Below are 24,270 nucleotides of genomic sequence, written 5' to 3'. Positions count from 1 at the left end.
CTTCACGATACCCAGAGGCAGTGGCGCTGAAAGGTATAGAAGCTGAAAGAGTTGCAGAGGCTCTTGTTGAAATCTTTTGTAGACTTGGAATACCTGTCGAGATGTTAACTGATATGGGCAGCCAGTTTACTTCGGAGCTGATGGCTGAGACAAGTCGTCTACTTTCATTTCGACAACTGACGACAACACCGTACCACCCCATGTGCAACGGTTTGGTCGAGCGTTTTAACGGCACGCTGAAGCAGATGCTGAGACGACTCTGTGCTGAGCGCCCTAAGGACTGGGACAGATATTTGTCTGCAGCGTTGTTTGCCTATCGTGACACCACCCAAGAAAGTCTCGGATTTTCACCTTTTGAATTAGTTTATGGTCACACCGTCAGAGGTCCAATGCGGATTCTTCGTGAGCTATGGAAAAAAGAGGTAACAGATCCTGATATTAAAACAACTTATCAATATGTTGTAGATTTAAAAGATCGTCTTCAGTCAACCTGTGAGTTAGCTAAAGAGAATCTGGAGAGATCGTCACAGAGATATCGCACCTACTACAAAAACGGGCGAGACAGCGAGACATGAAAGAAGGCGAGAAAGTTCTTGTGTTGCTTCCTACCGCTAGCAACAAGTTACTGATGCAGTGGAGAGGACCTTACATAATAGTCCAGAAGGTAGGGAGTGTAGATTACAAGATTGATGTAGACGGAAAGCTTAAGACATTCCATGCTAACATGCTGAAGCGATATGTTGATAGACAGGATGATGACAATATTAGCAGAGACATTGTAGGAGTAGCGGTTATCGATGTAGAGAACAACAGCTCAACAGATGACAGTGATTTAAAAGACTCTCCGTCACATTTGAATCCAAAAGGTCCAGAGAATGTCAACATCAGTGATGAACTTGGTGAGAGAGAAACTCATGACATTAAAACTTTGCTTTGTAAATATTCTGATGTTCTTACAGATGCTCCAGGACTGACTACTTAAGCAAAACATGAAATCAGATTGACCAGTGAAAAGCCTGTACGCACAAAGCCATATCCATTACCCTTTACTTCTCGTGAAACTGTATGCGAAGAGGTCAGGAGAATGCTAGAAACAGGTATCATCGAACCATCGACAAGTCCTTATACATCGCCGATTGTTATAGTCAAGAAGAAGGACGGCTCCAATAGATTCTGCATAGATTTTAGAGCAATCAACAGAATAACAGTGTTTGATGCAGAGACGATTCCGTGTGCGGACGATATATTCGTGCAGTTGGCAGGCAGTAAGTACGTGTCAAAATTTGATCTCTGTAAAGGTTATTGGCAATTACCTCTTGAAGAAACGTCAAAGTGCATAACAGCTTTCCAGACACCACTTGGACTGTTTCAGTTCAAGGTTATGCCGTTTGGTCTGGTCAACGCGTCAGCCAGTTTCAGCCGTTTGATGAGAAAACTATTAGAAGGTATGCAGTTCATTGACAACTTTATAGATGATGTTATAATATATACCAAGTCATTTCAGGAACATATGCAGATTGTGGAGGAGTTTTTAGAAAAACTGCGCGCTGCAAACTTAACTGCGAAGCCAAGTAAGTGCTTTATTGGATTTCAAAGTTTAGAGTGTTTGGGACATATAGCAGGAGAGGAGAAACTTCTTCCAGTATCAGAGAAAATCGCAGCTACTCAGGAGTTTTCACCACCTACCACTAAGAAACAGGTTAGGTCATTTTTGGGACTAGTTGGTTTCTATAGAAGATTTATACCTAACTTTTCAGCTATTGCAGCCCCGCTGACAGATTTGACACGGAAAGGACAGCCTAACAAGTGTGTCTGGGGACAGCAGCAGGAAAATGCATTTACATCGCTGAAGTACGCACTCATGGTAACACCTGTGTTAAAATTACCCGATATTAGTAAATCATTTATATTGCAGACAGATGCGTCAGATGCAGGTGTTGGTGCAGTGTTGTTGCAAGAGGAAGATGGAGTGAAGAAACCGGTTTTCTACGCTAGTCACACTAGTCGCACCAGTTGTCCTACTCTACGATCGAGAAGGAATGTTATGCTATAGTCTGGGCGGTCCAGAAGTTCCAAAGGTATTTATATGGAAAAGAGTTCCTACTGGAGACCGACCACCAACCTCTAGTTTATCTAAGCCACGCCAAGGTATCTAATGCTCGTTTAATGAGGTGGGCATTGTTATTGCAACCGTACAGATTCCGGATCGTCGCAATTAAAGGTTCTGAGAACGTCGGTGCAGACTGTCTAAGTAGACTGTAAATATGTTACAGTACATTTTGTGTATATTTTATTGACATTTTTTTTATTGATTGAGTTTTTTATCAAAAGTTTATAAAACTTTCTTGGATAGGGAGATATTGTCACAATCAATAGATTTATTCATTCTTACTATTTTCCTATAGGGTACCTCTGATTTTTGTTCTATGTTCATATCCTTTTTGGTGCCTCAATTTTATCAATTCAGGTATTGGTCAATATTGGACTATACTCGGACTGTTCTATTTGTTTACTATGATGCTATAAATACCCATGTTTTGGTCAGTGAGCCGGGGTCCATTAGCACGCACTGCAGTAGTAGCACGATGTATAGCTAAGCGTATTTTTTACGGTAACCATCTCCATTAGGGGTAAGTTCGTTTTTCCTTATACTTTAGTCTTGTTTGTAATATTGAAGACTTTTGGTAACTGTTCTTATACGTGTTCGATAGTATTTTTCGTGTTAACGTTTTACAAAGTACTTGTTTATTTACCGTAGAGCTATGGTGCGTTTGTGTGACAAGCGTGGTTTGCTAGTTTATTTGTGAATTTATATTTCGTAGTCTTATACGGCGTTATTGGTCATTCATTGACTGTTTTGTAATGTTAAGGGGTCTTATACACTTAACTTTATTGCATGTTAAGAGGTCTTATACGCTTAACTGTGACTGTGTTTGATACGTTAAGGGGTCTGATACACTTAACGGTTTTGTAGAGCGAGTATTGTTCGGTGTGATTGTATGGCGTGCAGTTGCGGTAATTAGGTAAATAAGTATATTGTGAAAGTGAAACGTTTAAATGAAAATATTGTTATTTATATATTATTAAAAGGTTCCAGCAAGGCTCCAGCAATGTCCCAGTGATGATTCGCCATAGTCACCGGTGTTCCGGTATTGAACATCTTACCACCCGTGTAACCTCCTTCGAGTATTCACTTACTACGCTGGAAGCCGGTGGACGGAAGCCGTCATCTTAGGACGTGGTACTGAAGGAGGACACATTGGAGGAACACTGGAGGGACACTGCTGTCCAATATACCACCATAGGACATTGACGAATCAGATATTAGAAACATTTTTTTTGTTAATATTTTGTGTGTGTGTGTGAATGTGTATATTTGTAAATTTATTGATTTTATATATAGATAAAGATTGTAAATACTTATTGTTGTTTTCATTGCTTGACTGGTTAGACACACGACGGCTGTCGTGACATATATATAACTATATTTACATCTACCAAGTATTATTTCCTCTATTTCTTACAAAACTTATAGTTAATTCATAGCTCAAAAGAAACAGCCAGACTAAAATCTACACGTCCCATTTAAGCCTGTCTCACACAGAACACACGGCTTATACGGTTGGCCACCCGTGTAAACCGTACATACAACCGAACCAACCGTGGCCTTATCCGACTTACACTCGGGCCATTCGAGTGTATCCGTGAAAGCCGTGTATGATTTTTTAAACTTTTAAAAAACTGGCACGGGTGCCATGTCCGTGTATGATCATATTAGCGATCGTACAAGACCGTGTGAGACCGTACAAGACCGTATATACAACCGCACATAAATCTCCATTCCACGAGTGAGCTCAACCGTGTCAATATCGTATATAAATCGCATGGAATCGTGTGAAACCGTTCCCAAGTCCTACAATCAACACCCGGATTAACACTCGAATGTCACACGATCACCGTACGATTCACACGAGTGTACACACGGTTTTATACGACCAATACGGTTTCATACGATTGCCATACGACCAATACGGTTCAAGTACGAATTATACATGGTCAAGTACGACCAGACACGGCCTCTACGTCTGTACAAAGCTCGTGTATGATCATACAGCACTCGAACACAACAGAAAACAAACTACCTGCTGACACCTTAAAACAACAGAGTACTTGCTACGTAATGCCTTCAAAGAAGAAGAAGGTCCCCAAAAGAATCCCCACCATGGAAGATTCTCCAAGAGAGAATACAAAAAGGGCCACCAAGGCCCTCCGACCACTTCAACCTGTTGACCCTGTCGACCCTGATGAGCTGGAGGACCCACTGACACTACCTGACGAGATACCCAAAGATGCAGACCTGGCCAAAATAATCTCAATGTCTATCAGTCTTATCATGATTTCTAATTCCCTTATTCTGTCATCTGCCATTTTTATAACTTCTCTGTTGAAAATTCGAAAATATATGAAGCCAAGCCACCAAAACGAGTCAATTTATATCAAAACATACACAACTGTGTGATAATTCGAGCATAACTCGAACAAAAGTCGGTGGGACCGTATGTAAACCCTGTAAATGTCCAGTTAATCGAGTAAAAGTCGTGTTTAATTGTACTAGGCCGTAACAGACCGTACTAAACCGTACTTGGAACCGTACAACAATCGTATGAAAATCGTTTGCAAATCGTGTTCAAACGATGACAAACCTTGCTTGACCGAGTATATCCGTGCTTTGTTCGTACATATTCGTGCTACGTTCGAGTCTTAATCGTACCAACTCATCCCCAGGCACGGTTGGAGCTCAATACTCGTACTAGTCAACCCGTGTATAACCGAGTATACCGTATTGGAACCGTGTGCCCAACCGTGTTCTGTGTGGGACAGGCTTTATCGATTGTTCGAAATCTACAGCGGCTGAAACTGAGAAGAAAGTGACAGGACTTAAATCGACACGCCCTGTTTATCGATTGGTCGAAACCTTCACCGACCCAAGAAAAATCATGGACTGCACGAAATGATCATGATGATGTCAGACTTAAATTCTCTCAGGAGACTATTTGGCTGTTTCTTTTAGAGCTGACTTATTTATGTTCCTAAACAGTATTTTTGTGACTAATTTAGCCAATTTAGTAATTAGTTAAAAGAAAGATGTTAAAATAATGTTGTCTTTGATAATTTATTCGGGTTATGAAGGTAGCGATCATTGCAAAAAAGCAAATTACATAACCCGCTAACGCGGTTAATGTATTTTTTCTGCAATGTCGCTACCTTCATATCCCGAATGAATAACCAAAGAAAACATTTCATTGTTCATTGTTTATATTTTACAAAGAAATTAATTTAAAACAATAACGGTCAAATATTTGTTAGTCTAGAATTAGGGCGTTTACTGCTGGTGGAAGGAAAACTTACTTGCTAATTTTAATTAGCTTTTTAAAAATGTTGGCCACTATACGATAGGGCATGCGATCGTCATTATTTGCTTTTTATTAATTAGGCAGACTCTGTATATTTGTTTTTTAATAATGTGTTTATCTAAAAGTATTTACGATCTTTCCTTGCGAATAAAAAAGTAATGTACATGTATATTACACATATTTACAAAACAATAGGTTCTTCAGGCCAAGAAGCTTAAAAGGGGGTGGTGGTGGGGTTAAATATTGAGGAAATATTAAAATTCATGAGGGTCAATTTTCGTGGATTGCTTACAGGGGGAAAATGATTTATAGCCTTATTTTATTTATTTGTAGAGGATGTTAATTCGAGGATAATAGGTACCCACGCTATTCACGAACGTTGAGCCACGACAAACTCTAATGATTCCACAATATATGTAGTTCTGACTGGAAGCAGTTTGAAAAGCATCAACATTGTACTTGTTAATTCCACGGGTATTATCAACCAATCGTACAAAAACTAATCAACACAATCATATGTCTTACGTTGTTCTCTTCGTGAAATATTTTCAGAATAAATGCAAAACGATAATTATTTCTAAGAACGCATTGCTTCCGGTGCACGTACTTATACATGTAACCAAAATGCACACTTTGTAGTTCAAAACGTATGCATGCTAATAAGAGTCATGCACGTGTCGTCTAAATCGAAGTACCTGTTCATTTTCCGTAATTGTAAATGCTACTTTGATTGATTGGATATGTTTCTGCACGTAATGCACATCCCTGCAAAGATGTGTCGTTTCCCAATCTTTGATATACAATAATGAATATATCAAAAACTGTATTTTTAATTAGCATATGCATGTATACATGTGCATGCTCTTCCAAAGCTATTCTAAAGCACACGAGGATAGAAAAAAACATCATATATCATTTCAAGGAAAGAACACATTTAATGATCCAGTAATTTATTAATGTATACAAAACGTTTTCAGAGAGGAAGGTATAAACACAAAAAGCCTATTTATTCGTCATTCTTCAATGCCTTTGTTTTTTGCTCGAGAATATAGATGCTTTAAAAAAAAAAAAAAAAAAAAAAACCCAAAAACAAACTACCTTTCTTTTGTAAAGTTGGAATTCATGACATTAATTAACATTTTTTGTTTGTTTGTTTTTTTTTTTTAATTTAGATAATAGGAATGTTGAAAATGGTTTTCATTCTTGTGAAAAGAAGAAACATGTCAGTACATTTTTCCTTACCATAGCAAAATATGTTTGACTTAGTGACAGTAGTTAGCTATTTCTCTTCCTTGAAAAAAACCATGGAAGCGTTTGGACAAATTGCAAATAAAACTATACAATACATAATTGTTCATAGTTATGTAATATGCACATTTACACAAAAAAAGTTTATTTACCAAATGCCAAGCAAACCCAACAAAAACTTTTTCACCAGGATGAAAATCAAATAGGAAGTTTAGAATATGCCTCTTTGTCTCAAAAGGAATGATCCGCGAGGCTGTCTAAAAGATTGAAATGTATTAACGTTTCGAAAGTTTGGAAAAAACCGTCCTCTAGAAAATGGACTTTGAAAGTTATCATCGTCGTTAAAACTTCCCCGTGAAAATGAGGCAATTCCTGATGCACCTTGTAGGAGTTGCTCAACTTGTCTGTTAAACTCAGGAAAATCCCCAGCTCGTTGAGAAATGCGCCCACCGTCTGTTTGTAAGTTTTGTATTGTACTACTATCATCATCATCTAGAATGTTAGAAGGTGGGAGAGGAATTGGGGGTCGGTCCAATGCCCTGAGAGGTCCTGTCCAAGGTGAGCGTAGAGATGCAGCTGGGTTTACAAAACCAGCTGGTCTTATATTGTTTAGAGATGTCGAGAATCCTGAAGTACCACGAATATTGCTTCGAACATCACCGGAAGAAGAGTCGTCATCTGTTAAGGGTAAGCCTTGAAGTGAACCTGGGCTTAGGACACCAGGCCGTCTCATATTGTTTAAGGATGACGAAAATCCCGAGAACCCCGGCATATTGCCTCGACCATCAACTGGAGAAGAGTCGTCATCTGAAGCCGAAACACCGAAAGAAGGCAGAATTCCGGGTATGGAAAATGGATTGTTTCTGTTTCTATTTAGGACGTTCGATCTATCGTTGTCCAATGAAGATAAAACTCCTGGAACTCGTTGAGGAATATTTTGGAAACCTGGAATTTCTCGACTCGGTCTCAAATTATTTAATGAACTAGCAAAACCTCTGAACTGGGATCCTCTAGTTTGTACCATAGGCTCGTCATCGTCGGAAGGTCTCCAAGGTGCCGAAACTCCCGGGATTCCAAAATTGTTTCTTCTTTGTTGCAGGAGATCAATACCAGAACCTTGTCTTATACTACTAAGTGGGGAAGGGAATCTAGGTAGGTTTGTTCCTCGTATTGCACTTCCGTCATCAAGGTCACTAGACAGTGCAAGTACATTTGAACCTCTCTGAAACTGGTGTAGAAGGAAATCCCTCGATGGAACCCTGCTATTTGGAGATCTAAAAACTGAATTATCGCTAAAGCCTGAGAGAATATCTTGCTGTTGGGGTCGTCTTAATGTTGGAATAGGTGAAGGTGAAAAAGAATTTCTGTTGCGACTAGCTAGTACATTAGCAAGGCCAAAGTCGGGGGGAAATACCCCGGGTATATTTCGTAAAGATGTCTGCTGAGATCTGCTTCCAGGCGGCTCAAAATCATCGCCGCCTCTATTCAGATTTACTCCAGTTGTTTGAAAACTATCGTCTAAATCTTCTTTGCGTATACTGCCAGGTGAAAGGACTGAATTCAGATTTGAAGTTACACTAAGCGGTAAAGCTGTATTTAAAGTAGGTAAGATTTGCCCACTTACTCTGGCGAGCTGCTCTTGTAAAAGTTGCCTTTGGGCTAAAAGAGCATTCCGACGTTGAATGAAATCATCATCATCATCTGAACTGAGTCCGAAATTATTATCAAATGAATCTGGGGAAAGTACTTTTCCTGTACCAAAACCTAAAACTCCTGACGGAACATTCGGATTTCCGGCATCGGCATCTCGAAATCTTTGTCGAATGGTAGCTGGGGCATTAACAAGACCAGCATCTGCTAGAAGATCAGTTTGGCGATTATTTCTTTGGCTTTCCGAGTCAGTTACAATGTTAACAGGAACGCCTATACTGTTACCAACTAAAGGCGTCATTCCTGGCCGGATACTCTCTCTCAAAATTCCAAAGTCGTCGAAATCATCGGAAAGACGCTGTGTTGTGCGAAAAGGGGCGCTTCTAGCATTACTTACAATTTGATCTTGTTCTCTAAGCTGTCGAAGAAGTTCCCTTCTTTCCTCTATCAATTGCACTAATCGTTTTGCATCATCACTCTCAAAATTATCATTAGTAGACAAGTCTGGAAATGCAGTGATTGGTCCATTAATAGGTCCTGTATTCAAATCACTAGGAACACTAGGTGTGTTCGAAATAGACTGTTCACTTCTAGGTCCAAGGTTTTCAAGAATAGGATCAGGTTTGTTTTGATTAACAGAGTTTTCGAACTGTGCTTGGCTAAACTGATCAAATTGGAGCTGTGTCTCATTTAAAATACTATCTAGAGAATCTGATTGAAAACCATTTTCAATATTGTTATTGGTTGTACCAATTTCTGTCATATCTGGTAAAGAATTTGTGGTTCTCTTTGCATCTTCTTCCATTTTTTCTACTTTGACTCTTTCAATCACATCATTAAGGAACTTATCGAAATTCTCAGCATCAACACCTAGTTGCTCTGATGAAATTGTATCCAGTATCGAGTTCGAGTCTACGGCTGGAAACAGTCTAGGAGGTGGCGGTGGTGGTGGTGGTGGTGGTGGGTCATCTATGATGACAATGTTACCTTCGTTTCTGCTAACTATTTGTGAGGGCGGAATCTCTTGGTTGATAATTGGCGGTTTTTCGATTGGTACCTCTTCATCGGGCGTGTCGGCTCTAACGAAGGATAAACACAGGATGCTAGTAACTGCCACCAAAAGTCTCATCTTTAGACTGATTTTTCTAAAAATAAATTTAAATTGGATAATGATGTTAAAATATTTAGATTTATCAGGACCTCTGTAGGTCAAATCACTACTAATCAAAAATGTTTACTTTGATACAGTGGTTGTCAAAGCACAGGTTGTCTGCTTTGACAACCTGTGCGTGCACGGGTTGTCAAAGCATATTTTACCGGAAATTTACGAAATAGATACATCGACATGCACACCGAATTGTTCACATTTACGTACCCAGGCTTTCAACCTATAATAATGCTATTAATTTCACTAGAATAATCTAACTGTGTCTCGGAACAGGCCTTCACCACAGTTAAAATGCTTCTCATATAATCGAAATGTAGCAAAAAATTGCAAAATCGCTCCGAAACGATTTTGGAGAAAATTAATGAAGCTGCATTGAGCAGTTTAATTATTCATAACAAACCATTTTGAGGCTCTAAATACCTTTTATCTAAAACTTTAATTCATATAAATGAAGAATTAAACACTTTTTCACCAACGCTTTTTTACTCGCTTCGAAATTACATATCATGCTGACATTCAGAAGTCCCGGGATTTTTCATATTAAATGCACCGTGTTAGACTTTTCTCCCGTATTTCATTTGATGAACAAAATATATGAAAAATTTTCAATGAAAATTTACACGTATTTGTATTATCATTTCTGAGTTTATTCATGTAAATGTGATATTGCGGAAATATAAATTAAAGATCCTCTCGTGAATTAGCTTGAATGTAAAATCCAAAAAATTCAGATAATTTCCGTATTTTTTAAAGAAATTTCCGTTAATTATTAATTAGCAAAGCTAGATTGAGACAAAATAAAAATAAATTGGTAATCTTCAAGTTCCAATGATGTTTAAAATATATAAAACAAAAGACAGTACTCTTCCGATTTCTCGGTATTAAAGACCAAAAATTCGAGTCTATTATTTTGATATGGTAGTATAGATCGTAGAATTTTGAAGTTTAAATAGATATAAGTAAAAAGTGAAAATATCATATCAAATCTATCATCAGGTTCATATCATTAGATTTTATCGACTTATTACTCTAGTTATGATGACAAAAGTGGCGTGTTTTAACAATGACAAGTGTATTATTTCCCACAAATTCTGGTAGTGACGACTTTGACGATATTGGTAGTATTCACGAGCACCACATGTACTTGGTAGAAGTTTATGAGTTAATTAATCTAGAAACGTTTCCTTTTATCAAAAGTAATTGTCAAACACATGTCATTTATTTAAAAAAATATGTAAACGCACATGCAAAAATACAGAAAAAAAATCCAGGGAATGAGGTGGAATAAGGCTCAAGGGACAATTTTGTTTCCTTGTAAAGAACTATGTGCGGGATAAATGTTTTTATGCCCAAAAATTCAAAGAGGAATGATCGATGTTGTAAAACTTTTAGATTTTTGAAAAAAGCATATTCAGTTTTATGTACATGTGTTACATGTATCAAAATATCTTTATGATTATATATATATATATATATATATATATATATATATATATATATATATATATATATATATATATATATATATATATATATATATATATAATTGATAAATCACAGTTGCAGAAATTAGACCTTATAGTAAATAGTTCTTTTTTAAATTTCATTTTTTCAATGGAAGTAGGGAGGTCCAGAACAGATCTGTCTCCGATTTTTAAAGTTAGATTATATTTGATATCTAAAAATCCAGGCACCAGCCTAGAAACAAAACACATTTTTAAAAGTATATAGGACCAAGAATTATTCATACATCCAGAAGAATAAGACTATTTTTTAAATCTTGTAAACAAACCTACCTTTAAATCAAATGGTTTAAATATCCCGAACACAGGGTTTGAACATTAAACAACCATTGATCTGCGTTTTTCTTCTATCAAAAACTACAATTATATACATCACCATCAACTGGCCTAGGAGCGCGTTAAAATTGATCTGTTTAAACGGGGCCAGTGAGTTTGTTTCAGACATTGTAATTAAGTTGTTGAATCTATCATTTAGGGTCGATTTAATCCAATGCACCTACTGGAAATATCCTGATTATTTAGGTCATTACTGGATTTTTATGCATGCAACAAACACTGAATTCTTTACATCGTTTTATCTCGATTTTTACGAAAATATTTGCATGCTTATTGACTAAATGCATTCGATTTAGTAACACAATTAGTAAATGTGAAACCACCACGAAAATTTACCAACGAAACCCCCCCCCCTCTCTCTCTCTCTCTCTCTCTCTCTCTCTCTCTCTCTCTCTCTCTAAAATTCATAACAGATTCGTTCATTAAAAAAAAAAGATAGATATTGAATCAAATACTAAAATTTAAAAAAAAATACCAAATTGACATTGTTTTGACAAATTAATACCGATGTTTTTTTTTATTGAATATCAACCGTCTGCATTGTTCATGATTGTTATTTTTATTGTTATTGATTAATTATAAGATCTGTATTATTTTCATTTGATAAACAAGAATTGTACATAGTTTATTTCTGCAATTTACAATGAACAGCTATATTCACGATTTTTTTTTAAAATTCTGTTTTGACATAATAAACATACAAGAGAATCATACTTACAGCATTTATGAAATAGGATTTCGGCGAATCTTAAAGGTTTGAAAGAAAAAAAAAACACAGGAAGAAGTTATTTGATTTTATAATACATGACGCCATCTTCTGAGTAATTCATCACTTAAGTCTATTTAGATTTTTCCGCTTTCTTTAAAGCGGCTTGCCTCACTGGTTGACGGATTACTTGGGAGAAAACAATGGAAAAAACACCTGTCACACAATGTGGATACAAATTGTTAAATTTCTATAATTTTAAAATATTTGTATTTGAAATAGTACTAGTGCGATAATCACCGTGCTCCATAAATAGATTGAAGACCAAATGGTTATAAAAACAGATAAATATGTAGGAATTCAATATAAATAAAAAGGCATACATCATCTTTTTTCAACACAATAACAGAGCTAGATGTGTTTTCTAGCGGGGTTTTCCAAATTTTGTCAGCTATTATGTTATAAACAATAAGTATGATTGATAAAACAGCGAGGAAAAATGAAGAGCATGGTCTATTTATTTAAAAAAAATACATGCCAAGTATAAAAGGGGGTGTTAAAATGCGATGTTTGATTCGTAAATTTGATCGATTGAAATAGGAACAAAATACGAAACGCAATTTACGGGGTCTTTTCTATTGAGATTTGTACCTACATGTATCATGAAGTATAAAAAACTTCAACAATACCAAGTACTGCATATATTGCTATTGTAAATAGGAGTTTTAATCGTAGTAATTCCCGAAATCAGAATTTTTTTTTTTTTCATTTTTTTTTGTGTTTCTTTGTTTTTTGTTTTTTGTTTTTTTTTTACAAAATACATAATCAATCTGTTACATGTAAAGTCAAATACTTTGCTGCATAAGTAGGCCATTAAAAACGGGAAATTTCCAGCTTAAGTGTGTACTTTCGTTTCAAATTAAGTTTCAAATAAGGCCAGACTCTGATGATATGTATAAAAATGGAGTCCCGATCAGGAAAGGAAAACGAGATCACCCACACGTCAGAAGAAAGGCAACCAAGTAACACTGTATGTATTCAACTTAAAACACCTATTCACTTTGACCTGTGTCATATCACGTATTATTTGTTTTGCTTTTGTGTGGGTTTTTTTTCTCTTTTGATTTGTTTTGTGAAATGGATGCGCGGATTTAGATGGTGCGTTGAGGTTTAGACCCTTCCTCGCACCATAGTAAATTCCTATTTCCTAAATGTACACAGTAAAGCTACAACAAAATATCTTCGGACCCCACCCCACCATGGACATTTACTTTCTTATTTGTGCCAGACGTAATATACTTAATTGACATCGTTGTGTTCTTCTTATGGATTTAAAAGTACATAGTTTGTAAACAAGGATGCTTTAACCTAATTCAGTTTTTTTTTTTTTTTTTGGAATTTTATATAATAATAGTAATCTGTATTCTATATTTTTGTACCATTAAAGATAATTAAACTATATATTTCATTTGACACAGTAAAAAGGTTTCACTACAAGAATGATATTAATCTGTTTCTTGTTATATTTTATTTCATTTTATTTTTTTTTTTAATTTGGTGAATGATTTGTAGAGATGATCACTTGAACCTAGTCATTGTATAATACAAAATAAATATACATGTAGTATCTCATTATTATAGTATACGGGATATCCAGTATCATGCAATCATTGCATTGTATGACGTTATACTAAGCTTTGAAATGGGTCATATATATAAAACTATGTTCGTGCTGGTCATCCAATAAGATGCCCTTTTTAAACATTTTAATTGTTTATCCTCTTAGTTCTCAATCTCGCAAGGTCAAATATCACGGATCACTCTTTAGACTATATATTCGTTCAACAACTTTTGTTTTTAGTAAAATATTTACAATAAAAAAGTAAAAGATAGGTTACTGTATAAATGCACATTCGATTTGCACACATATTTGAAAAGAAAATGTGATTTTTTACTGATTTAATATTTATCTTTCTTCCGGCTAAAGCAAATGGTATCTTACAGATCATAATACATAACATTTGGAGGGTGAAAATGAAATTATATTTTATCAACACATTCATATTGATAATTCTTTTTAATAACCATGGTGAAATTTTTCCCCATTTTTTACTCTTAGTATACTGTAGTATATATCTTAGGATTTTTGTTGTAGTTATTTAGATTTCAAAACAAAGTATTTAATAAAGAATAAAAATTATGGCAAAACCTTTTTATTTGTGGCTCATACTCGTCTCCATTATCTTTTTTAACGAGATGAAAAATTTTGCGAGTAACTCGTCTTGAGATCGGAACATGTTTTACGCTTGGTATTTTTGTTTTTCGTGCTCTCCACAAATTCTTCCGTGTCAATTTCCTCTAATGTAGAGCTTTCATCTGCCATTCTGTAACTTTGTTCGTGTATCAGCTGATCGTGACTGCATACAAATCTGACGTCAAGTCAAACAAAATGACGTCATCTTCGGGGCATCGGTATTGAACATGACGTCATTCTTAGAGATTGGAGTTGAACGACGCATACCGAACTCTACGTCATAATAGCCGATGATAAACGGAAAAGGGGTGTGATATAACATCCGAAGATTGCCGGAGAGGGGTGTGATATAAATCTTTTATCTCATACGTGTGGTGTATATTACCCGTGTGATAAACCTTTGCTATATCACACGGGTGATGCTATATCAAATACTTCCGGTCGGAACTACTTTTGAGACAGCCCCTCGCTTCAACGCTTCTGTGACCTATTTTCGAAGATTTGCTAGTACTTTCAACATAACTATATATATACTACAAAAATTAATATAAAATTGATTTTGTCAAAGATTTAAATTACAAATATGAAGGAAAACACATAACTGCGTAGCACAGGCGTCGGAACCGGGGGGCTATTGTGAGTGGGGGGGGGGGGGTTTAGCCCCCCCCCCCCCACACCTTTTTTGCAAAGTTATTCATAACCGTAACCACAAGACCCTTTTTTTCTTGTTTGTCAAGATTTTTGATAACATCTAGCCCACTTCCAACTTTCAATTTGCTTTGTGAAGTTTATAAAACTACAAATTACGTTAACTATCAAGGAGTTCATCCTGACGACGCGATGAAAACAGAGCGCTCTGGTTGTGTTTATATACAGAACTTACCGAATTAATGTTTCATGAGACTTTTATTCCACCACCAGTAAGCATCCTTATTCACTATTTTAAATTTTGAATCATAAGGCTAGCCTAATGTTTGTTTTATTAAACATCATGCATCAACATCTGTTCCTCGTTCGAGTCAATTCAAACTAACGAGCATTCGCAACTTTGTGTATGCCAACAAACTTGATTATTCAAGTCTTCTAATCGGAATTTCCATTTAATCATTTAGACAAGTGAATAAGCTCTAAGAAAAATTATCTAGAGCTAAAAAATTATTTTAAGGTTTATTTCAGTGAAACTTTACATTAAAACAGTGTAGATTTATCTCAGGAATGACGTACTAAATTGTATTGCACAAGGTCACAATAGCCGCATAACACAACGTTGCATCATCGTTTTTCATCTATGAAAAAAAAAACAATTTGGGTCACACAAGGGACTGTCTCAAAAGCTTCCTTATATAAATCAAATTGTATGAGATAAATAGAACATCTATAATTGTGTGATTTTATATTTGCTTTATCCAACTCGTTGAAATGGTTATATTCGCTCGGCAAGCCTCGCGAATATATACACCATTTCAACTCGTTGGATAAAGCAAATATAAAATCACACAATATAGATATCCTCTATTTATAACACCCCTAGGATTTATATCACACCCCTAGGCGAATTTCCTGTTTATATCACACAGGGCGGAAAAGGGTAAATTTTCTATAAGTATACTATACTATTACTTATTAGGTTTGTTACTGACTGTTTAAAGAAATTTGTGGGGTTGGTAAAGTCCATAGAAGGCGAGGCGGAGCCGAGCCTTCTATGGACTTTACCAACCCCACAAATTTCTTTAAACAGTCAGTAAAAAACCTAATAAGTGTTTTGTTTTGTCGAGGACCTAAAGTTTGATATGTAAACAAACGTTTGTGTAGAAAATCAGTTCATATAACGTTACGTCCGCCATGTTGCCTTATAAATTTTGACGCTTGCCTTTTAAAGAAATGTGTACGGCAGCCACGTGACGCGTTTCATCCAATGACGTTGCGACATTCTAGTCCGAGGCAAAACAAAAGATTTATATCACACCACTCTCGCAATTTTTCTGATGTTATAGCTAGCGCCGGTGTTATATAGTGCCTTTTCCCCCTAGCCATCTTTCCCCCCGGAAAAATGGCTATATAGCAGTTCTTCCCCCCGGAAAAATGGCTATATAGCAGTTTTCCCCCCACGGAAAGCTGACTATATAGTGGGCTTTCCCCCTTTTTATAGCCATATTACCCCCACGGAAAACCTACTATATAGTGGATTTTCCCCCATTTTTACTTTCCGGCCATGTTTATTGCGGACCACTCGTGACAATAATTTGCAATAACTAATATGATATTAATTTCTCACAAAAAAGGATAATTATGGCATTTATTAATACATAGAATAAAATACATTGTTTTTCTACCCCAAATATGAACTAAGGCATGCGCCTTCATAACATGCATGTGTCATCATCGTTTATTTCACCTGTTCTGACCCCTTTTTGGAACACCTTTTACACGGATTTCGGAATACCTCGAATCTTTTTCATCTAATCGATGCTTATCCACAGTTTTGACTTCGACGTTATGAACACGCGAGAACACATTTGAGTGAAAATACGCTGGTTTGGAAATTTAATTTTCCAATGTATTACCATCAATGTATAAGCTTCTCCCAGGGAACTAACTGACCAATCTTGACTTAATTTTGTAGAGGAAGAGAATAAAAAGTGGAAATGTATTACTCCCTTCGTCCAAAAAGTTATCAATTTTAAATTAATACCGTTAGAATTGACGATCTTAAAAACAAATATATATTTCTTCTGCTAAATATCAAACGGGAGACAGGATGCAATGATATGATGAGAAACTGAAATGATTTAGTTTTACTTTGATTGATGGGGTTCTAAATCATGGGTAAGGGGTATTTTAATTATGTATTAAAAGCATATGTGAAGTAAATGTTTACCATTTCGTTTTAAAGTTACGCATATTCATATTTTTAAGCAAATTTCTACGAAACGCGAGATATTATGATTTAAACATTTAAAAAAACAATGAAATGTCTTCACAACCAGAACAATGTCGGCATCTTTGCTGGTTACTTTGGAAAATGTGAAATGGATCCTGAACTAACTTTATGTTTATATTGTCACTCACTATTTGCTAATTTTTCCACTTTTAAGTTTGCAACGTTATTTATAAATATACAATTTTGAAAACGATGCCATATAAATCAAAATGTACGATTCCATTACCTAAATTTATACTATTTGTTTCATATTTTTGCAATAAAGATTTACTTGTGTACCATATTATTTCTTCGAACAATTAAACAATGGTAATTAAAAATACAAAACAAAAAAAACCCTCAAAAAACAACCAACACATATATTGTGATGAGCTGACTTTTTTTTGAAATATAAGTTTGTTTTTCTAATCAACTAATAAGTAAAAAAGTCGTATATGCGCTTAGGTTGGTTATTTATTTTTGATTTTCGGTTTCTCCTTTTATGAATAAACGTTCATTGATTTATTTATCTAATTATCTATTATATCATTAGTCATCTTATGAATTGATTAAATGTTTTGAAGAATAATGAATTTTACCCGCGTACCTTTTTAAAAAATTTTGTTTGTAAATTTAAAAAAAAAAAGCAGCAGAATTAAAGTAATTTTCAATCATTTTGATAAAGAAATATATGAGTGGTTGTGTTTTTTAAATGATGGTTTTACCTTTAAATGACCGTAAAAATATATTCATGTGGTCATCTATAGTTTTTGAGATATGGGGCCCTAAAAATACATATTTTTTTATAATTGGATTTCAAACATCTGGCTCTAAAACAACAAAGGCTCCTACCCTGCATGGGGGCTTAAATTTTCGGTGTCATCTACTAGTGGTATACCACTATCACTGTGAAAATGTGGTTAATTGGTCATCTCTAGAATTTGAGATTCGGGTCACCACTCATAGAACACTATTCGATCATTATAATGGGGTTTTAAACATCGGGCCCTGAAACATTAAGGGCCCCTACCCTGAGGGCTAAAATTTTCAGAGTCATCTTCAAGTGGTAAACCTTTAAAAATATGGTGATATGGTCATCTCTAGTTTATGAGACATTGGACTCTAAAGAATATGCACTATACATATTATAATAGGATTTTAAAAATCGGGCTCTGAAACATCGGAAACAAAATTTCTCTAAATCAGAGGATTAGCCTGGATGAAATTTTCACAAACAGTCTGATAGATTTATCAATAAATTCTTAAAACATTCTCGTTTAATACAATTTCAGAACACAGAATTATGAATATAAGTGTTTAACTTGTAAAACTTTTTTCAATAAATTACCTAAATTAAGTTCTATGTGTAATTCCATTACACACATGTTCAACTTTCAGCACCGTCTATAAAGATAATAAATCGGCAAAACGAAACTTAACCTGTACAGATGAATGCAGATATACATGTATGCAACATGGGAGTGTAGAAACATTGATCTTAATCCTTACTGGATTTCCATAAATATTTTTTATAAAATCTGAACCAAAAACGTGCGGGAGAAACCCTACTATGGGGGAAAAGCTACTATATAGTAGCTTTTTCCCCCGGGGGAAAGGCTACTATATAGTAGGTTTTCCGGGGGGAAAAGCTACTATGGGGGAAAAACTGCTATACAACACCGGCGCGAAGCGAGCTTTACCGGCGAGGCGTGTGTGAATAGAAAATTCGGACCAGTGAGGCCTTGTTTTAATCGTCCCAGTAGTTCCCTGTTGATATGGTTTCCCATTTCACATTCTCACGAGAACAAGATAAAAGACTATGTACATGCTGCTGACACAAAGTAATTCCATTACATAAGACTTACGGAGTTATAGTCCTTTCGAGTGATGTCACGATGGATTTCTTGCATATTGATCCGACAGAATTTTTCGGCGTCAGTAAATGTCAACCCACAATGCAATTCACCAATGACGTTCGATCTCGCTAGACTAGATACCTTCTCGCGAGAATCAAAGTAAAACTTTTGAGAAAAAGATAAATTGTGTAATTTCAAAAACATCATGCTTTTTAAGCCAACAAAACAGTATATTTCGCGTAGTGTTTCCCAGGGTGTTTTCAAAGAGACAGAAGACACTTGACCGACGTGAACTTTGTCGTCACAATAAGGGGGACTTATTCTAAGCATGCTAAGAAGTTATTGTAAATCTGCTGAAATATAAATACCAAAATCTTCTCAAAATCTTGCAGTGCCAACGAATGGGGACATTTCTTCAGAGATAGGAAACAGTTGTATCTTCCTCTCTTTTGGATAAATGCTCACATTTATTTTATTCACTATATTTACAATAATTTCTAGGAACGTTTTTTTATGGGGGCGTGGCAGCATCATTCAAATCTCCACAAGCAAAACAGAAAAAAGAAATTCTCAAATTCAATCAGGAAAATTATAGTCCGGGTGAGGAATGGGTAGTGCGTAGTATGACTTTAGCTCTTTAGCTGCTCAGTGGTATCTTTATTTTCACTTCCATTTAAATTGTATTACATGCTCCCGGGGAGAGGAAGGGGGGGGGGGGGGGGCAAATCCATTTTCCTTACATGATCAGCTAATTTTTTTTTATACCTTAATTAAAAAAAATATATTTGTTTTTAAACCGGGGGGGGGGGGGGATTCTATGATAAGTCAATTTTTTATATGTAAGTTTAAGAAAAGTGTCTGCTGCAAGAAAAGAAGAAATAACCTGCAATGAACATTGTGTTAAAATCTTTTGATTCAACAACATTCAATTGTATCTGAGATAAATTATATTTATTAACAAATAAAAAATCTTATAAATTATAAATAATAAAAGTTTACTGGAAAAAAAGATATGTTTATATTCTATTATGCATTCAAATTAATTTACGTTGCTTTGCTACTTTTATTTTTATCAATTTATTATGATTCATTATTTGATCCCATAGTGCGACCATGGAGCGATTTGTAAACAATAATCATTCATCACATGATGTTTTTTTTATTGTTTCTTTGATATTTTCTAAACGTGTATGATATAAAAATCATAACATGGCAATTTTTATATCGCATCCTATATCAGCCCTCGATCCTGACAGCTCTCGGGCTGATATACAGCGACTTCAGGCTAATAAAGGATGCGATATGAAAATTGCCATGTAATGATCTATATATATTTTTTTCTTAAAAGACTCCTATCTGATTTTCAATTTTATGACACGAAAACGCAATTTTAAGGGTGTTATTTACTCAGGGTTTGAGTTCTCAAATTCCGATTGTTAAAAAGTTCAATGTAATGAGTAAAATTTGTTCTAAACACAAAAGGTATTTATGAAATGAATTATTATTGACAAAACATTTAATAGTTTTACTTTATTGTGGAATTATGTTGAAACAAAAATTGACTTTTAGCCAAACAGAGGAAATTCGGACTAAATTTTGCAGATTTTGTTTTCTGCTAAAAGGTTTTTGGCAGTAGTCTAATATTAAAAGTTAGGATTTTATATTTAAGTCTATGTACTTTTGCATATTTTCCGTTGGTTTTACCTCTCTTATTCATTAAAATAATCTTATGGCACGAATAATAATAATATTGAAAAATGCTTAAAAACGATAAAAGACATCATATCTCAAAATTTTGATCATTGACCTCATATAAATTTTATGCCAACAGAATAAGGTCAATATAAGTAGTTCAATATCATAAATGTTTTTGTATTATCATCATTCAATTTTTTGTAAAATTGAATCAAAAATGGGTAGGGATTTGAAAACTGATAGAGGAAATTCGGACTGAATTATTTTTTAAAACTGATGCTGAAATCTTAATGTTGTGTACTTATTTAGTGCCACTACCATTCGTAAACTGTATCTTTTTCTTTTAAGTCTTTAATTATTTGTAATATTTTTATAATTAAGAAAATCTCAATCGTAGTGTAAAATTTTATGGGATTTTTCTTGATTTTTCAATAAATGTTCAATGGCCATTAACTCAAAAACTAGGTCATTGACCTACTTTTCTGAAAGTGAAAAAAAACAATACAAGCAAAGGTCTATAACACACAATAGATGGTTTTTCATTATCATCAGTGGATTTTTTTTTCATTCTGAGTAAACGTCATCCTTAAAATAGTTACATGAAATACACGAAATGTTTTTCCAAACAAACATTTGTATAAGTAATATCAAGCCGTAAGGTACAATAAACATATTTTTGCTATTATTCATTTTATGCTGGTATAGGAAACTGATGATGATGATCAGGGGCTTACTCCAAGAAGAACATTTATTATTACAAATAACGAACTGTAAGTTTAAAAGAATATGCAGCTATATGATAACTTATAGCGGACATAAACTATATTTTCCTATAAGAAATCTCCCTTTTGCAAGATTATACAAATCTGGTTGCATGTATAAGAAAATTAGCCAATCTTTAAATCTTAAAATTTAAGTCTCAATTTGTTCATTTTTGTTAAGAAAAAAAAAATAGAAATAAAAAAAAAATAATCTAATGCATTATCTATTATCTAACTATTATATTATCTATTCTAAAACTGATGACTCTTTTACTGTTTATAGGAATGATTTTCGGCGTATTGAAAATGCGCCATATGTTGCCTTTGGAAAAATGAACACGCCTGAGAAAAAGAAGTACGTGCATGTTAAATGATATAATTATAATTGTTTTAGTCATAAATTTTTTTGAGAAAAAAATGTGATAGATATGTTTGATATAAGATTTCTTTAAAGATAAAATAGATGCTAATAAAAAAAGCAATTTTGTAAAAAAGTAAAATTTCCACCTAATTTTTAGATTTATTAATTAAGGTCTTCCGATTCTAACGGAAAACTTTATTTTTTTGTTCGGTTTCAAAAAGTCAAGAGCTTTCTTTTGACATCAAGAAAAAGGGACTGGTCCTTCAAATTAGGGTCGGAGAGGGCCCTTAAGGTCTCTTAATAATTACTTTTAACTGTGAAATATTTTGTAATACGTTATAGAAGCAATTATGTTCATAAATAACGTATTGACCTATACAGGTCAAAAATTATTTCATTTGTCATGTAAGTAGGGTTTTTTGGGGGCCAGAAGTCCAAAATTTTGATCTCCAATGTCTCAAAAAATTTTAAAAGCAGTATTGAACAGAAGATGCTAAATAATATGCCTTACAATATGCAACCACACTTTTTTTCGTTATGCAGTCCCTATAAGGAGTGACAGGGTTAATTTTTAAAACAATCTTTTCCATATATCTCGATAACGGTAATAATTTCTACACATTTGTTGATCAAAATGTGTTTAAATGTCAAAAGATTTCATATAACATGTAAAAAGGGCCTGACACTTCAAATTAGGGGCCAAAAGGACTTTAAAGTCTTTAAATGATAACTTTTAAATGTGAAATATTTTGTAATACGTTATATAAGCAATTTTGTTCATCATAACGTTATTGACTTATACAGGGCAATCATTTAGTACATTGTTAAGCAATTGGGGATTTCAAGAGACTATAAGTCTGACAGTTTGGTCTTCAAAATCTCAAAATGGAGGAAAATTAAAAAAAAAAAGCAATATTGAATAGAAAATGCTCAACATATTGAGCTCAACAACATTCAACCATCTTTTCTTTTTTAAGGGATAATTTAAAGGCTTTACATGGTTTGTCCTTAATAAACAGTTTTGCTATTTGCGTGGATAACTTAAATTTTACAGGTTCGTGGGGACGTAATTTCGTGTATTGTATTACACATACAAAGGGAGATACAGTACCGATCAGACCCACCCTAACAGAAAGTAAACCCAGGGTTTACTTTCTGGGTTTACTCTGGGTTTACTTCGGGTTTACTAGAGTGGACCCAGAGTAAACCTAAAGTAATCCCAGAGTAGACACAAAGTAAACCCAGTCAAAAGTATACCCCTGAAAGCAGACGCTAACTGTGTATTCGGAATATACAAAGGGTGGGAATTACAGGCAGTAGGATGGTACGATAAAATACAAGTCTGCTTCACACTTCGGTGCATACAGTTGACCTAAAAAGAACTTTCAAAGTAAACCCAAAGTAAACCAAAAGTAAACCTCGAGTGGACTCAAATTTTCAAAAAACTAAACCCAGAGTAAACCCCAAGTAAACCCAAAAAGTAAACCCAGGGTTTAGTTGGGGATTACTCTGGTGTCAGGTTGGGTCTGATCGGTAGTGTATGACTTTATAACCAAAATTTATTTAGTAGTAGAGGATATAAATTCGTGGATGACAGGTACCCACGAATTCCACAAAAACTGAGTCACCACGAAATCTAATGATTCCACAGTATACGACAATAGTTTCTAAAATTGTATTATGTGAGTAGTACATGTAACATAATTCTCTACCTTATATATAAAAGATACTTAATTCTACTGTCTGGTTTTTAGTGGGGCCATCTCAAAATATTGCAATGCACCAAACTTTGTAATATATATGGAGTGTTACTAATGTAGATAGGTATAATCAATTCATTTAAAAATTAAGAATAATCTTACTTTTCTTTTACGTTATTTTTTATAACCCACTCCAACAAAACATTATTTTGTCATGTCATAAAAGCACAATGGCAACGCTTACCTACCCTACTACGGAAAAATCGTATAAAAAATAAAATTTTCCTTATAAAATTTTAATATTTTTATCTGTATTTTTTTTAGTTTGTTTAGTTTTATAAATGATACCAAAAAATCATTAAAAGCATAAATAGACTATAGGTTACTTGAATGCGCAATGAAAACTAGAGTTGGCCTCCCTAAAATGTTAAGAATGATAAAAAAAATCTGTATCTTGCTACGACGAATAACAGAAAATCTTAACACTTGCAAGAACAACTTAACAAAAGAAATCAGAAATTGTTCAAGTACGACTTAACAGATATTAAATTATTTTTTGAATGAGTTATTTGAATTATGATTTACAACTATTTTCTTAACCAAGAATGAAAATGTCCTCAATATCTCTGTAATTCATCATCCAATTTTAATGCGGATTTCAGTTCTAAATTCAGATTA

At 34.4% G+C, this 24,270-nt stretch overlaps 2 protein-coding genes across 3 annotated transcripts in view; one reads left to right on the top strand and one right to left on the bottom strand.

Annotated features, from left to right (window-relative positions):
* Positions 1–6,484: 6,484 nt before the first annotated feature.
* LOC128163476 (uncharacterized) lies at positions 6,485–11,401 on the bottom strand. The gene is made up of 2 exons (XM_052827090.1): positions 11,277–11,401; positions 6,485–9,457 (listed from the first exon to the last, which is right to left on the bottom strand). Exon 2 carries the CDS (start codon positions 9,439–9,441, stop codon positions 6,874–6,876), a length of 2,568 nt encoding a protein of 855 aa, XP_052683050.1. The 5' UTR covers positions 9,442–9,457; positions 11,277–11,401; the 3' UTR covers positions 6,485–6,873.
* Positions 11,402–12,979: 1,578 nt separating this feature from the next.
* The window catches only part of LOC128162447 (uncharacterized), a 56,891-nt gene continuing 45,600 nt past the window's right edge, over positions 12,980–24,270 (top strand). For both annotated transcript variants that reach the window (XM_052825660.1, XM_052825659.1), the window contains exons 1-3: positions 12,980–13,075; positions 21,476–21,540; positions 21,815–21,886. In XM_052825660.1, the coding sequence (XP_052681620.1) occupies positions 12,992–13,075; positions 21,476–21,540; positions 21,815–21,886 (221 nt within the window). In that variant the 5' untranslated portion in view covers positions 12,980–12,991. The remainder of the gene's footprint in view (positions 13,076–21,475; positions 21,541–21,814; positions 21,887–24,270) is intronic.

The sequence above is a fragment of the Crassostrea angulata genome, chromosome 9 (genome assembly GCF_025612915.1).
Source record: "Crassostrea angulata isolate pt1a10 chromosome 9, ASM2561291v2, whole genome shotgun sequence".
Taxonomy (NCBI): Eukaryota; Metazoa; Mollusca; class Bivalvia; order Ostreida; family Ostreidae; genus Magallana; species Magallana angulata.
This window is presented reverse-complemented; position numbering and strand designations above follow the sequence as displayed.